Here is a 16,298-nt window from a genome sequence, read left to right as displayed (position 1 = left end):
ATGCTACGTGTACTGTGTTAACCTGAGATTTGTTATAGCACTTATATATCATTGCTCTTTTTGTTGTTTTTGATTGCTTCCACTGTCTTCATCTGTAAGTAGCTTTGGATAAAAGCGTCTGCTAAATGAATAAATGTAAATGTAAAATAAAATTTGTCACCAAATATCATTCCATTTGCTGAAACACAGAGAAAGTTGTGGCCAAAATAAGACTCAACTTTACCCCACAGTGGACGAAAACGTCCCCAACAACACATAAGGGTTAAGAGATTTTGGAAAAAACTGGAAGGCTTGTGACTGTCCCATTAACTGGCAAGTAAAATACATATATATTTACCCTTTTACCCTATTTGCAGTCGCCTCACTGAGTTGAGTGATGAGAGGATAAGTCCTGCACACAGAGAGAGGGGCTTCTCAGCCGTCTACACTCCCTCAACTCAGAGCACAGCTACCAAACTGGAAAACCAGAGATTCAAGGCAATAATAAAAAAAATAAAAAATCAGTCTAGATCTAGACTGTTCTTTTTGTTCACCCCCCTTGAAAATTTATAGAAAATCACGAGCAAACGTTATTTCTCTTAAATATTTAAGCAGCTAGATATCACTATTTGTACAATGAAACGAGCAAAAGTCACTCCGGTAACATTGCTTTTATTCAAGCCCATCAATCTCTGAAAAATTCTAAAAATCATTATCCAGTAAAGATGAACCACTGGAAAGGTCATTGAATTTCATAAGTCAAAAACTGAGACGAGTCGATGTTTGTGGGAATCAGCAACATGCCACTTTTATTTTCCTTACATGTCAAATATTCATAGTTGCACTTGCATTAAGATGGTCTAGAAACGGTTTATGAGTTTCATTTTTCGGATGGAGAAGTGATTTCGGTGCAAACTTCAAGACATAAAGAACCAGCTGGAACAAGTGAAACGCGACAAGCGCAGCCTGCAGAACTACGTCCACTACCTTAAGGCTTCATACATCAGTGTGTTTGGAGACACTGCTTTAACAAGCTCATTGAATCTCCATATCTAAACACCATAAATGAGCCATTTCTTTATTCATTGAAGTTATTCTTAACGCTTAACATTAAATGACCTCAATGATTTCTTCTGATGATCTTTTAATAAAAGTGCAAAACAAAATCTCTAATGTTCGTTTCTTTATTAAAAAAAAAAAAAAAAAAATCACAATTAATGAAACTGTCACAATATTCCTCAAAATACATATAAAAAACACTTGATAGAGCCATTCACTATGACTAATCTGGGATTAATCACTGTCACTTTCCCCCTCACTGTCGGCTTCATTAACGTCCATGCTGAACTTGTATTCCTGGTCGCAGCCCATGTAGGCATCGCTCATGAAGTACAGTGTGTAGTTGTGCACACCAACAACAGGTGCCACAAAGTCAAGTTTCACCTGAGGGAAGAAAACAGACTCAATGTCAATGTTTTTTTAATACTACAATTAGAGTATTAAAAAAAAGACAGGAATAATGCACTACTGCCTTGGACATAAAAGCAGGACTGACCTTGGCCTTCTGTTGAAGAGTTAGCCTCTTGATTGAGATGAGACTGTTTGATTTGGGGTCTCCAATAACAACCCACCAGCCTTCTTCACGTTTCTGCACAAAACAAACAATGTCATGAAGTAATGCTGCATTTCTATTAAATAACTTTGAAACTGTTTATCTTGTTGTAGATTGGGGTCAGTTCGTTTTTCTTTTTTTAAGAAATTAGCTTCTATTCAGCACAGATGGTTGAAATTGAATAAAAGTCAAAGACTTGGATTACAATTAAAAATGTATTTAAACAAAAAACATTTCAGTAATATTTCAATATATAGTTTTTTTCCACTGTATTTCTGATGAAGTAAATGCAGCATGCGTGAGCATGACACTTTATTTAGAATTTTTCTTTTTACAAATCTTACAGTCCCAAATTTTTTGAGCATTATTTTAAATACAGAGTTTGTCGATAGAAACTCACCTGAGGGAACAATGGAGCAATGACAGGACCTGTAACTTCCTCTTCTCGCTCCAACTGCACTTGGACGACCACTGGATTTCCACTGTGAGCAAAAGATCATCAATTAATATCTTCAGTTATTAATGGTAAGAATTATTAAATGTACACCCATGCAAGGTTACGCGTTTTCAACTGAAGCCTTTTGGATTTTGAGTTCAGTCCGTACCTCTTGATGTTGTCCTTTTCAGCCACTTCGTATGACAGTTCAATGTTGGGATAGCGGTTACAGAAGCGTGCCACGTCCGCCATTTGTACATCTGTAAGCTGCAGAAGACCAGTGCGATCCTCGTCTTCCATCTCCATGATGTCGAAGATGCTCTCCACACCCTATACACGGTCACAGAACAGATATGAGTGAGACAACCAAAAGATAAAGTTTAGCATTTAGATGATGATGACCCAGTTCTCACCTTGTCTGTGCAGCGCTTGATGTGTTCAGAAGTGAAGTGGGGCAGCTGTTTGAGGTATGAGTCTTTGGACCACATAGCTTGGGTGACCATCTGAGCCAGCTCCATGGCAGCCAGCGCTGGACTCAACCAGCCATTACTGGAGAGCACGTCCACACAGGCCTGGATCAGCCTCACAGCCTGAAAACACAGGCAAGAGAAGAGCAGAAACACTTAGGAAACATTTCATTAAAAAAAGTTATATAATATTATTAAAAATAATCATCTCTTTTAAAAAGGGTCTCTTGTGCTCACAAATACTTCTCTTTAACAACATTTGAAAATATATTAAAACTAAAAAGTAAAACCTATACATTCAAAAATTTAAATGCACACAAAAATGCATTTAATTATTAATTTGTATGGACTGGGGCCACTAAAACTTTTTGTTGTTGAGCTGTGAATCAGGTTCACTGTGTGCTCAAAGTGTTTCCCCTCACTTTGCTTAGGATCTCCTCAGTATCTGACTGGAGCTCAGCGCTCAGCTGCATGCGGGACAGATGAGCCTGGAGCAGCAGGTTGGTCTTCACATGAGGGTCGTTGAATTTGGGGTTGTTCAGTTTGTGAGGAACTTTCTGAGCCAGCTGAAAAAGTACAAAAAAATCAAAATAGTTAAATAGAGAGCTCTGATGCTATGATTATACTCCGTCATTAAAGTAAAGTGTATTTTTACTAACCTGCCGCAGCAGAGTGTCTTCATGGTGCCTGATGGGAATGTTTTTATACTCCGCAGCATTGGAGATGATCTCGATGAGACCACGGACCTTTGTCTTGGCGTTCAGTGACATACTAAACAGCTCTGGAGAGAGGACAAACACAGATAACAGTTGCATCAGATGAGATGGATGTAGCAAGACAATCAAGAGGCATGTTTGAAGCATGGGGATTATGTTCCAATTCTGTACGAAATCCCAACCCTACATCCTTTTTCAATAATCAATTACACTCGGATGTATCTCACAATGCAGGAGAGAAGATCTGTTGCTTCTTGTTTCAAAGAGACTTCACAAAAGTGTGTTAAACAGAGAGAGTCCTCACCAATGGTGGTGTAGTTTATGTAGTAATAGGCTGCGATCATGCCCAGATTCAGAGGTGCCACATCCATCTCATCCTCGATGCTGATGCACTTGGACTGCTCCAGATCTTGCAAGGTGTTTTCCACCAGTTCAGACAGATGATCTGACAGGTGACGATGAGACATACCTGTAAAACAAAGATATTTTAGTCTCTGATGCACACACACACAAAAAAAAAAGTTACAATTGCATTGTTGCTTGACTTTACACATGTATTCATGTTGCATCAAACTCTAGATTTTGTAGCATGAAGTGTAGATTTTGAATATCAAATCCATTTGTTCTGCTGTAGTGAGAATTGTGGTCATTTGAATGCTTGTGGTTCCTCACCCTGCAGGTTGTAGTAGTTGGGGTTCTGGGTCATGCGGCGATACAGAAACGTCCATGTCATGTAGTCTACAGCGTCCTGTTTGTTCTCCACCGTCTTGGTGACGATTTCAGCATTGAAATGGTCGTGAAGACAGTGGTCCAGGTGAGACTCCACAGGCAGAGGCTCGTAGAGAAACTTCTTGAAGAAATCCTAAAGAACAAAGATGTTCAAAATTATTAAGATTTAATCAACAATGGTGATCTTAAATCAAGAAAATCTGTGGATTAGTTTAAGCTTTACCTTTTTGGACCCTTGACACATGATAACACAACGGCCCTCGTCATCCTGGAGAGGACGGTTAGCCTTTCCTACCATTTGAAGCACATCATAGATTGGGTAGTCCACATATCTAGTTGGAGAAAGACATTTATGAGCAATACACATGCAAAGAGTAAATACTTGTGACTGCATCAATCATTTCAGCCCTCTAAGGATAAGAAAACACTTACGCATGGATTTTTCCATTGTAGTACTGCGTGTCCATGACAATCACCAGGTGGGCCGAGATGTTGGTGCCCCAGCAGAGAGAACGAGATGCTACCATCACCTGAATGGCACCTGGCATGAAAGAGCAGGAGGGTGCAATGTGAAATCTTATATCAATATATTCCTGTCATTATATGAAATTAAGATCAATTAATCAGAGAATTACCTAAATTAATTTAATTTTCTTTCAACTTACTAATGACTGCTCAAAAACATACACCTTGTATATTCATTTTCTAACAAAACATCAGTACTACTCTGAAAGGTTTTCGAACAAATTATACTCGTTTTACAAATCGTTAGGTTTCATGTGTCTTACCAGAAGTGAAGAGATGCTCCACAATCCTGCGCTCCGTAGGTGAAAGGCCCTCATGAAGGTATCCCACCCCATTAGAGAGGGTCTCCTTCAGTGTAACATCAGACAGATTCTCCATGAATGGAGCCAGGTCCTTCTCAGTTGAACGCAGGAACCTACAAGGGATGTAAATAAGGAGAGAGGTCAGATGCCTGATGTCACTCAGGAAAAGAGCTGATCAAAGAAGAGTCTATATTAGTGTAGAGATGTGATATCGATCTGCTCCCAGCACCTTTGTGGGACCACGTCTGCAGCACAGAATGTGAGGATATCGATAGCGGTGAGACGAGTCTGACGTCTCGATGGCACGAACACCAGCACTGGCTTGGATGGGGAATGTTTCATTATGGCGTGATACACTGGTTTAGCCATGGACAGCAGACGAGTCTGTGTGTGACTCACATTGAAGCCCTAAGGAGAGGGGAAAGCACAGTGAGGAACACGAAACAAAATTTCACCAAATGTAGCAGTCAAGATTGTGCAAAAACATTACATAAAATTAAGCTACAGAGCTTCAGACCAACCTGGATGTGAAGTTCAAGAGGAACCGGCCTGACATTGGGATGGAAGTTGAAGGTGGCTGTAGTGCTGCAGCCAAGCCAGTGGGCCACATCTTTAGCATTGGACAGAGAGGAGCTAAGGGCCACGATACGGATGGGACGCTCAATCTGAGAGGAGATGTACCTCATCCTGGAGCAAATCACCTCCAGCACAGGCTACAAGAGACAGAAAATTAAAAATAAACCAAAATAAATGATCTCTGGTGACTTAACAGCTCACTAATATAGTTCAGAAACCAGAATAAACCAACACTTACTCCATTGTCACCACCAATCAGATGAACCTCGTCTACAATGAAGAGACTAACGTTCTGCACATTCTTCCTCTGTTTCCAGCGGCGGGATAAGATGTCCCACTTGTCTGGGGTGCTGATGATGATGTCTCCTTTACCCAGCAACTTGAGGTCAGTGCTTGTCTCACCGGTGAGCAGGACAACCTTCTTACTCAAAGTATCCTGGAACTTCTGGTGCCAGTCAACAAAGACCTGCACAGAAAAAAAAAGTCTCAATGATTAAATGTAATTCCTCATTTCACTGACTTTCTTAATTTTATAGAAATTTCACATCAAGACATTTATTTCCAGAAGGGAGTTATTTATGGACATACCTGTTCGGCCAGAGCCTCCATGGGTGTGATGTAGACACAGCGGCCCTCTGGGTTGTGAAGGAGCATCCTAAGAATGGCAAACTCAGCACATATGGTCTTCCCGCTGCCAGTGGGGGCGCCAACAAAGACGTTATCATCGCTGTTGTACAACGCATTGAACACTGAGGAAAACAAGAATAGTTTCATTTAAAAGGTACTTTGAAGATCTTAGTCCAATATATAGTGTGTTGTGGATGATCTATAAAAGCCAGGTACCTTGGGTCTGGATTGGGTTAAAAAAGGGAAACTTCTGGTAGAGGCTCTCGAAGGCTGTGTTTCTTAGAGCAGACACAGGCAATGGCTGCAGGTCCAGCAGCTCGGTGGGGGGAGGATATTTCTCAGGAAGGATCAGGTGACGGAAAGAAACAGGCAGCTGTGTCTCACATGCTTGGAAAAAAAAGAGAGAGAGAAAAAAATCTTCAGACTTCATTTTAGACATCTTTAATACCTCCAATGCTTTATTAACCTTACAAACAGTACTATTGTTTTTGGTCACTACGTCAAAACCATAATGAATTAGAATTTATATTTTTCAATATGGTTTAGTAATTTGTTCTGCAGTATTAAGTTGTAAACTTACACAGCCAACGGTCTGAAGATATGCGAATGAAGTATTGTGGTGGCAGCGGCTCAAACACGGGCACAAAGAAAGTGACAAGATGCTCATCCTGTGCGTACTTGGCCTTCAGGAGGAAGTACTCATGATGAAGAACGACCTCACTGTCCACATCCTCCACTAAGATCCAGAAGGCCTCAGATGAGCCGTGCATCTGTAAGCAGCAGACATATAGCCGTCAGTTCAATGACAAAATTCTTAAAATGAAGGAAAAAAAATTATATATATATATATAATATTTTATATAATTATTTATTCTTGTGAAGATGAAACTTGTAATATAACAGTCATTTACAGATCTTTTTTGAGACTGACCTTGTCATCCCACTGGAAATCTGGTGTGATGGTGAGCTCCACTTTCAGAGTAGAGCGTGTGATGGGCTGCAAATGAACTGCCAGGTCCAGCTTTGGGAACTGATGGACATACTTATGAATGGTCTTACCCATCTTTGGCATGCGGATTAACTCACCTGAAAGGTTTAAACACAGATCATGAGACAACTACATAAAATTCATAAAAAACACTTGTAGAGACACTGGCATATAAAGACAAAACTTGGCTAGCACAACGTATTGATAACCACTATTCACCAATTTCGTTGTGGTTCAGATCATAGAGGCGCTCAAAGGGAAAGTTCTTCTTCTCTATCTTTTTGATGACCTCCTCTGGAAGCTTACGGAACTGGCGCAAGGGAGACATCGACTGCCACCTTGAAGGAAAGAAAGCCAACAGAATGAACATCACATTGGATAATAAGAAAAACATTTAAGTGGCAAAATCAGCAGCATCTTGACAGCTTACATCCTTTTGTCGATCATCTTGCAAAGGTTCAAAGTCTTGTCGGTAAGTTGGGCCCAGCCTCTGCTCAGGACAATCTCAAAAATTGCCCTCATAAGCCTGCCAGCACTCTGTAGAATAAAACAGAACATTAATACAGAAAATCTATGCATATTCTCTGATTTTTAAGAGATTCAATTGATGGTTGTTCTTTAGGCCTTTACATAAAACAAGATAAAGTCACTAACCTGAGTCACATAGACCATGTCAGCCATGAGAGCAAAGCCCTCCAGTTTGAGCTGAGATATATATGCCTGCAGCAGCACATTAATCTGAGAAACAGATGTCACATTCAATTTAAGAGAAACAATCATAATCATAATTAAATGCATATCCGTATTTAAAGTTAGATCTTAAAATGCATTTACCTTTGCACTGGGCTCTTCAATGCTCTCCTTCACTGGAATAGGGACTCTCTCAAGCAGTTTCTGAAGCTCAAGTTTTTCTTCCTGTCAATCAGAACATCACAACCATGTTTATTAGATCCTGGTGGTAGAGGGTTGTTCAAATGTTTCAGCAGGTTTAATTAGATAAGGCACGTACCTCTCTGACGGTGATGTTTCTGAACTCAGAGGAGAGCGAGAACACCCTGAAGAGCTCAATCTCACTCAGTGTAGGCTTCAGCAGCTGGTTGTAAGTCATTATGGACTCGTGGGTGATGTAGAAATGACTGGCAATGCGGCCTAGGTCTGTCACCTACAACACAACAAATTAAATTATTTAAACCACATCTGTTGCAGTCATTTAAAATGTAATTGATGTGTTTAGATGGGCCTGCTGAAATCCATTACGCTGGGTTGGGTATTTCAAGCTGGTACAACCTCAGAATTTATTGTGCATAAGGGGGTTAATATGACAAACTGTGTGTACCTGAAAGTTGCCAGATCTCTTGTCATATTTCACCAAGTTGTTCTTCTCCAAGACGGTGGCTGCCGTGTGCACCAGGTCCATCCTGCGTCGCTCCAGCAGGGGGTCAATGCTGCGGTCGTCATGGGAGACGGCATATAGAGTGGGGTTCCGCAACATCCGGACATAAAGGTATGTGTAACCCAGCCAATTTACAGCATCCTGTAAACAGTAACAAATAGAGCAATAGATGCTTACATATTTTCAATAAAAGATTTTTTTCAATATGCTTAAATAACAATATAAAAACTACTTTTTCAATTTTGGAAACAAATGATGCATAAAACCACATGCACATAAAATTATAATATAAAAGCTTTTTTTATATTAAAAAATGAAAATAAAATTGCCTATTACATTTAACATTAATTTCACAATATAAGAGTACCGTGTATATATATATATATATATATATATATATATATATATATATTAAAAAATGGCTAATAATAAAAAAAAATGGCTGACTAATGAACATTTGCGTGTCTATTTAAAGCTCACCTTGGCATTCTGCACATTGCCCAACACTATCTCTGCATTGAGCATGTCTGGTAGTTTGGCCACCATCTGGCTCTCGATGGGCAGCTGCTGATTGAGCAAGGACAGATAATACTGCAGCTCTCCATGTGAAGTGATCAAAATACCCTCTCCCTTAGAGTCATACTGAGGCCTGCCAGCACGACCCAGCATCTGCGTCACAAAGGTTGAGTGGAAATCGAGACATTACTTGTCATCCATTTAACTAATCATGATACAGAGTATGTGTAGAAATACTACTGACCTGTAGGATATCCAGGGCTCCTAGCTCAGTCCATCTGCCTTTCTCTGGGCTGTACACCTGTGTGCCTTTGATGATGACGGTGTGCGCTGGCAAGTTCACACCCCAGGCCAGAGTGGCCGTAGACACCAATACCTAGGAAACACACATTCACGGTTCAATACTCTTGGTTTCAAAATAAGAAATAATCAGAAGCGTTCTTGACATTGCTGAATTGCATACTAACCTGAATGTGACGGTCAGCAAACAGATCCTCTACCAACGTTCTGTCCACTCTGGTCATTCCAGCATGGTGAATAGCAAAACTATACGGCAACAGATCTTTCAGCTCCAGGTTCTGTCAACGGAAAGTAAACAAATGGTCATCCAATATCCAACATCCACAATAAATGTGTTCAGTTACAACCAGATTATGAATCTGGGGACTTTTTATTGTACTAATCTCACAAGGAAAAAACATCTATAAAATAAATGGTTTTCTGGATTAATAGCTACTGGACATGAAATCAGCTCAAACAATGATGTGAGTCTGGGGTAGGATGAAATGTTCACCAAACAACTGCAGACAAGTGAAATGTCTGAAACTGGTTTGAAAATTAAATAAAAAATAAATAAACTGAGTAACAATTTATTATTTATTATAAATTATAATTTACTGTTGGAGTCATAAAAATTACAACAACTTATAATTTATGTTTGCAACTTTAATTAAAACAGTTATAGGTTATCGTTATATTGTGTTTGTAAGACAATATACACTACATGTGCTAAATGCAGGTGAGGGTACTACACTAAAACATAAGCCAAAAATCTATATTTCTTTGTGAAAGAGTTCATGTAGGTCTTATTTCCAGTGTACATCAGTTTGAGGTCGTATCTGATGTCCAGCACTTTAGTGGTAGTTGTGAGCTGACCTTGCACTGCTCTGCTTCAGTCCTCAGGACCTCAGTGGAGGCCGAACCTTCTCTCAGGAACAAACCCAGTGTGTCCTTCTCCAAACACATGTCCCTGATCGCACGTGCCGTCTTTCCGGTCTCCTTTCTCGAGTGCACAAACACCAACACCTAGGAAAAAAAAGAAATAAATGTTCAGGAAACAGAAGGGTGACTGAAACACATGTTAGAATATATATTTGACTACAAAGAACCAGTCAGGTTTATAGTGTTCAGTTTCACCTGATTCTTTCCTGCATGTTCCATGATCTTCTCATAGACGATCTCATTCATAATCTGGAAACGCTTGATAGCCTTCTTTTCTGTAATTCCTACATAGGTTTGTTCCAGAGGCACAGGCCGGAAACTAGTAAGAGAAAAACATCCAAAATACATATTTTATTATACCAAAAACCTATTTAAATTTATCTGCATACTGCTGCAGAAGACTTTTTCTCCACATCAGTCCATTTCTCACCTGTTGTCAAAATAGAAGAGCCCCTTGGATGGATCTACACGAAGGCAGGTCGCCACATCCTCATAGTTGGGCAGTGTGGCACTGAGGCCAATGAGCCTCACATCTTCCTGTGTCAGTTCCACATTGCGGATGGTTCGAGCAATCAGGGATTCCAGAACGGGGCCACGGTCATCATGCAGCAAGTGGATCTCATCCTGTATGACAGATCGCAACACATCGACTTGGAAAAACATGTAAGAAAAACTTTACAAAAGAGAATCTGACTCTACTAAATTACTTACGATGATGATAAGGCGCACAAGCTGCGTATATGTGCGTTCTCCTCCTTTCCGGGTGATGATGTCCCATTTCTCTGGGGTGCACACAATAATCTGGGTGGCGTTAATTTCCTCTTTACACAGCTGATGGTCTCCAGTCAGCTCAGAAACAACGATGCCATAGCTAGCCAAGCGCTGTAGACAGACCAACAAATGTTTTATGAATGAACGAATGAATTAAGCCTTTTTAGGGACATTAAACACTTTCATTATTTTAAACAAGTCTAAATGTAATTCTATTCATAGCTACTAATTTAAAATGATGGGGAAAAGGATAATGTAGTCTTACCTTGCCAAAGCTTCCCACCATCTCCTGTACCAGTGAGCGCATGGGAGCGATGTAGATGATTTTAAAATCATCAACATTGATGGTGCCATCCATGTTAATGTGCTTTCCGATCTCTCTGAGCATTGCCATGAGAGCAACATTAGTTTTGCCAGCACCCTGCAGATCAAAGAGAGAGATTAAAACAAAAGCCTTAGTCTCTTTTAGAGTAAATATCTTATGGCTGAATGTACAATTCAAATTAATGCCTATATTACATAATATTTATTGTACATTAAGTTTTTAATGGAAATGTTCATTTTAAGCCAGCGTCTGGACAGTTGCGCCTTTATCAGACTAACCGTTGGCGCGCAAACCAGCAGGTTCTCATCTGTGTCCATCGTGGTTTTGAAGAGTTTACTCTGTATGCGATTCAAGGTTTTGAATCCTTCGAATCCAGCTTGGGCATATTTGGGCAGCTTCTCAATCGCCACCAATGTCTAAAGAAAAAAAATTAGAGAATCCTTATGAGACAAAAGAGAAATTACATAGGGCCAATAAACCAGTAATTAAAAAAATATTTTTTAAGAAATTAACACTTATTCAGTATGCATTAAAATGATCAGAAGTGACATTATATTATATGTAATATACTATATTAAAATAAATGCTGTTCTTTCTATTCATCAAAATGTCCAGAAAAATTTTATCACGAAAACACTAAACACTACAACCAGTTTAACACTGATAAGAATTGTTTCTTCAAATCAGCATGTTAGAACAATTTCTGAAGGATAATATGACACTGACGACTGCATTAATGGTTGTTGAAAATTCAGCTCTGCCTTTACAAGAATAAGTAGCATTTTTTAAATATATAAAATAGTTAACCGTTTTAACGGTTAGCAAAACAGACTTCTTTCTTTCTTACTGACCTCAAACTTTTGAAAGGCAGTGTATATTTGTGTGGTAATTTAATGTAATAATCAAACAACCCGAAACCCCCCACAGAACGACCCATTTATTCCCACTTGAAGAAAATGCCTCACAAAATAGAGGAAAATACCTCATCATCACCAAAGGGTTTGGTTTTGAGAGCGGGCACATGGACCTCCTCATAACCTTTCCTCTGTTTGCGGAAGGAGCCATCAGGAAGCTGACAACGCTTGTTGGCCATGAAGTGACTGCCCTGAGTGAAGGCCAGATCTTCCAGATCAAGCAGTTGCCTCGAGGTCACAGCCTAGAGACAAAGAACACAGGAATTATATAACTGTAAGACATTGGGTCATCAAATTAAAAAGCACTTGTAGTAGCTAAAAAAAAAATAAAAAATAAAAATAAAAATAAATAAGACTGTGACCTCTCCATGATCAATGTCCATAGACTCCAGATCATCCACACGAGATTTTCTCACTCTCTCCCGGCGAGATCGCTCCTCCTGCAAGTAAAAACATAAGACCATAAGTTTCCAAATGGCTATCCTTCTTTAAACAGCTAAATCTCCAACACACTCAGCTAAACTAACTAAATAAGGAGCGGAGTTCTGACCCTGATGATGTCCTCTTTTTCGGTCTCCTGCAGCTGGTAAAGAACTTTGGAAAGATCCTGATCAGCTTCCATTTTATTCATGATCTTTTCCTTCTCAGCCTCACTTTGAGCACTGGCCAGCATGGTGCAGTACAGGACTGGATAAAAAAGTAGAGCATAATGACACAATGCTTTTTAACACATCGTAAACCTCCAAACTGTTTGCACGAAGTCATATTTTGAAGCATATTCTCAGTCCATTTAATCAGACACATTCCTGACTATTGTGATTACTTACTCATGCGTCTGTGTTGGCGGAGGACCTTGATGAAGTCGAATGTGTTGAAGCCCAAAAGCAGCACCAGCTGGTTTTCACACTCTCTGTCATCACTGGCAGTCTAACCAAAGGGAGGAATGAATCAGCCACACAGGAAGACATACACAAACAAAACTCTTTGTCTCCAAGGTTTTGAACTCTCCCTACCTTAAGGATCTCCAAGACCTCATCTGCTTTCTTCTGAGACACGATAGCATCATTGTAGAAGCGGCTGAGCTGTCGCTGAAGCCAGAAAGCGTCAATGTCTCGGGGGTGAAGATCTTTCTTTTTGGTCATCATTACGTCACCTGTGTTTCCCAGCTAAAGAGACAATAACATGTTAGGTTGATTTTTTGACTCTGTCAGTGGTTCTCAAGCATTTCCAACTCCAAATCTCCCCCTTTGTTGAAGACAATATTCGGAGACCCTCTTAAGTAAGCAGATGTGTTCCTATTGCACTTGAGATGTAATAAAATACACTCAAAACATGACATCAGTTTCATGTTGTACATTTTATTTAAAAACAAATTAACAAATATTAAATTAAAATAAACTAACTTTAAATAATAATTTAAAGAAAAAATGAGACTACACTGGAATTTGGTCCTAACAGGTCCCGGAATCCGGATTGGGGACCATTGCTCTATGACAGAGTGTTCAGAAACACACTGGCCATGTGACTTACATTGGCAGTCAGGGTGCTGCTCTCATCTGCCTCCACTCCCTCACTGTCATCAGAACCTTCATCACGAACCTCTCCGTACTGGTCCTCATCGCCCTCCTACACACAAACAAATACATGCTGGCGTCACCTCAAGAGCTAAAAAAATACAATCAGACCACCAACAACCATCATGTAGAAGCTCACCTCCTCATCAGACTCAAACTGCACATTGACTCCATAGGTTTCATCAATGTTGTCATCTGCAAAAAAGAGAAGAGAGGTGTTACCTTGCTGAACATCATGATGAGAAGAGTTTGAAATCAAGAGCTTGAGCTAAATTATTTACCCATATTCTGAAGCTCTTTGTCTCCACCATAGTCTGAGATCTTCTTGCCCAGGTTGACCAGGACGTGGTAGCGTGTGTCGTCTGTAGGCCCCAGCAACTGCTCCACCTCTTTCCTCCTTTCTTTGTCTCTCATCTTGTCATTCTTCAGCACGGCCAACACCTCGTCTGCTGCTCCACAAAGGATATCCCTCGGCTTAAAGTAGAGAAAAAGAGCAGTAATTTATAATGTGGTACTTTAACCTAATGTAATCCACTGTTTACATCAACTCCAACATATAAACATCACACCACATTTATCAGACAATTAAAAGTTCTTTCTAGTGAACTAACAAAGAGAATGTTTTTGTGAATTCACAAAGCCATAACATGTTTAAACCGTAATAACATAGCACTGAATGGTTTTGTTTACACACAGTATAAAGAAAATTAAAAAGCGGAGTTCAAAAGTTTGGGGTTGGTGATGTTTTCTAAAGTCTCTTACGCTCATCAATTGTCATCTATTTGATCAGAATTACAGTAAAACTGTAATATATTATAATTTATAATAATTTCATTTTAAAAAGCTATTTATTTAAAATTGAAATGAAAATGAAATTTAGTTCGTTTTTGGTGCATCATTCCAATTGATTCTTTAGACAAAACAGTACAGAATTTATGTTGGTCAAATATTTGTTCACATGAAAATGGTGCATAATCCTAGTAAACCCCACAGTAGCTACATTACAAATTTAATTTAAATTAATATCACATGTAAACAGGGGCAGTGATCATACCTGATCTCCAAGGGCTGCCTGAATAAAGCTGAGGAGGATTTCATAAGTTTCTCTGGTCTCTTTGGTCTTGGGCTTGTACACGATGCCCACCATCTCATCAATCCCCTCAGACAGCAGTGTGAAGCCCTTCATCTTGTTTATGTCGTGTCTGTCTTCATCTCTCTTTCTTCTCCTGCATCATACAATGAGAATGAATTGTTTAAACGACCATGACACAATGAATGAATGCAAGCCAGTAAACACCATGCGTTTCTGATAACTCACTTTGCTCTCCTCTCCTCAAGCATCTGCGGTTTGGTTCTCTGACTCCGGTCTCCCATCTTTGTCCCCTCCAGTTTGCCGACCAGAGACAACACCTCCCCGGTGGGCTCATCTCTGCGGGTGCGGTCGATCAGAGATCTGTCCGCTTGCAACACCAAGTTGGAGTTCTGGGGGGGAAAACACAAACCCTTACGATCGGTTCAATCCTAGCGAGCAGCCTAACGTTACATAGACTGCATTTGTAAATATTACAAGTGCTTTATGCGCTTGTATTCTGCTAAGAGACTATTTAATTAAAAACTAAACGGAACATTTACTGCTACTTTTTTGACCAACAATGCTATCTATTTGGGCAGCTCAACAGGTTTTTAAAATACAGAAAGTAACGTCAACGTTATGATGCAGAACGCGCACAATAAACCCCAGTCGTTTAAGCACGCTTAGTAAACATATCAAACTCGTTGAAATTATTATTATAGATCTTATAAAACTCTTACCGCTTTATATTCATACTGCAAACTACGTGCAGTAACATCCGCCATGATTTCTTATTAACGTTACTGTAAACGCGGCCCAAATGAAATTTCGTTATCAACCAGCAGAGCCGGTGCTAGCGGAAAAACAAACGGCTAAATACACGACACAGCACTCATGTATGTTCTTAGTTATGCAAAAGGTAGCTTAGCGTGTACGAATTACGTGCACACTACAAAAATAACACACTCTGAAAAGTTCACTCTCTTTTCTTTATCCCCGAAACAGCGCTATACGTCTGAACCACGCACGACGGTTTCAAAACGCAGGTTGATGTTATTTCCGCTTCCGGGTTCGCACGCTCCTGAGTGTAGTGCGTGAAAAATGCTGCCTCTTCTGGATAGGAAGTGCATTTCTTTTGAGACACTTGAAAGGATTTTTTACATATTTTGTTGAAGAGGCAATGTTATTAGCCTGTCTGTGGTACTCAAAAACGTGAAGGCACAATATCCACAGAATACACCCTTTTAGTTGATCAGAGCTGATCAGAGCTGTCAACTTAGCATAGAATATATATATTTTGTAAATGATAAATACTACAGAAATTGTTCTGAAAATGTTACATTTGTGTTGAATAAACTTAACCTATTGTCTTAAGCATATCAAAGGGCAGATACTGCAAGTGAAATGATGGTATTTCACATGAACCCTTTCAAAAGTTTGTTCAGCAACAGAAGAGGAATACAGGGGTTAACCCTAATCTACAGTGTCACAGATATTTGACTTCTGGTAAGTTCCTATTTATCCCAACATTTGTGAGGAAAAGACAGCAATGCAT

The 16,298-nt window shown here is 39.6% G+C and overlaps 1 protein-coding gene across 1 annotated transcript; it reads right to left on the bottom strand.

Annotated features, from left to right (window-relative positions):
* Positions 1-761: 761 nt before the first annotated feature.
* On the bottom strand, positions 762-15,528 carry snrnp200 (small nuclear ribonucleoprotein 200 (U5)). Its single transcript, XM_026261726.1, has 45 exons — positions 15,484-15,528; positions 14,990-15,153; positions 14,726-14,897; positions 13,953-14,145; positions 13,811-13,866; positions 13,628-13,723; positions 13,111-13,263; positions 12,925-13,024; positions 12,648-12,784; positions 12,460-12,537; positions 12,166-12,339; positions 11,462-11,599; positions 11,124-11,279; positions 10,799-10,969; positions 10,518-10,711; positions 10,283-10,406; positions 10,022-10,171; positions 9,334-9,444; positions 9,111-9,242; positions 8,831-9,019; positions 8,294-8,491; positions 7,967-8,119; positions 7,792-7,872; positions 7,612-7,695; positions 7,388-7,494; positions 7,177-7,295; positions 6,901-7,055; positions 6,550-6,739; positions 6,186-6,356; positions 5,931-6,091; positions 5,581-5,808; positions 5,288-5,479; positions 4,996-5,174; positions 4,728-4,879; positions 4,372-4,480; positions 4,163-4,271; positions 3,883-4,072; positions 3,515-3,679; positions 3,154-3,275; positions 2,917-3,060; positions 2,441-2,617; positions 2,197-2,357; positions 1,992-2,073; positions 1,535-1,627; positions 762-1,422 (listed from the first exon to the last, which is right to left on the bottom strand). The coding sequence occupies exons 1-45, from the start codon at positions 15,526-15,528 to the stop codon at positions 1,273-1,275; spliced, it is 6,405 nt and encodes a 2,134-aa protein (XP_026117511.1). The 3' UTR covers positions 762-1,272.
* Positions 15,529-16,298: the final 770 nt, after the last annotated feature.

The sequence above is a fragment of the Carassius auratus genome, unplaced genomic scaffold, assembly GCF_003368295.1.
Source record: "Carassius auratus strain Wakin unplaced genomic scaffold, ASM336829v1 scaf_tig00215912, whole genome shotgun sequence".
NCBI lineage: Eukaryota > Metazoa > Chordata > Actinopteri > Cypriniformes > Cyprinidae > Carassius > Carassius auratus.
This window is presented reverse-complemented; position numbering and strand designations above follow the sequence as displayed.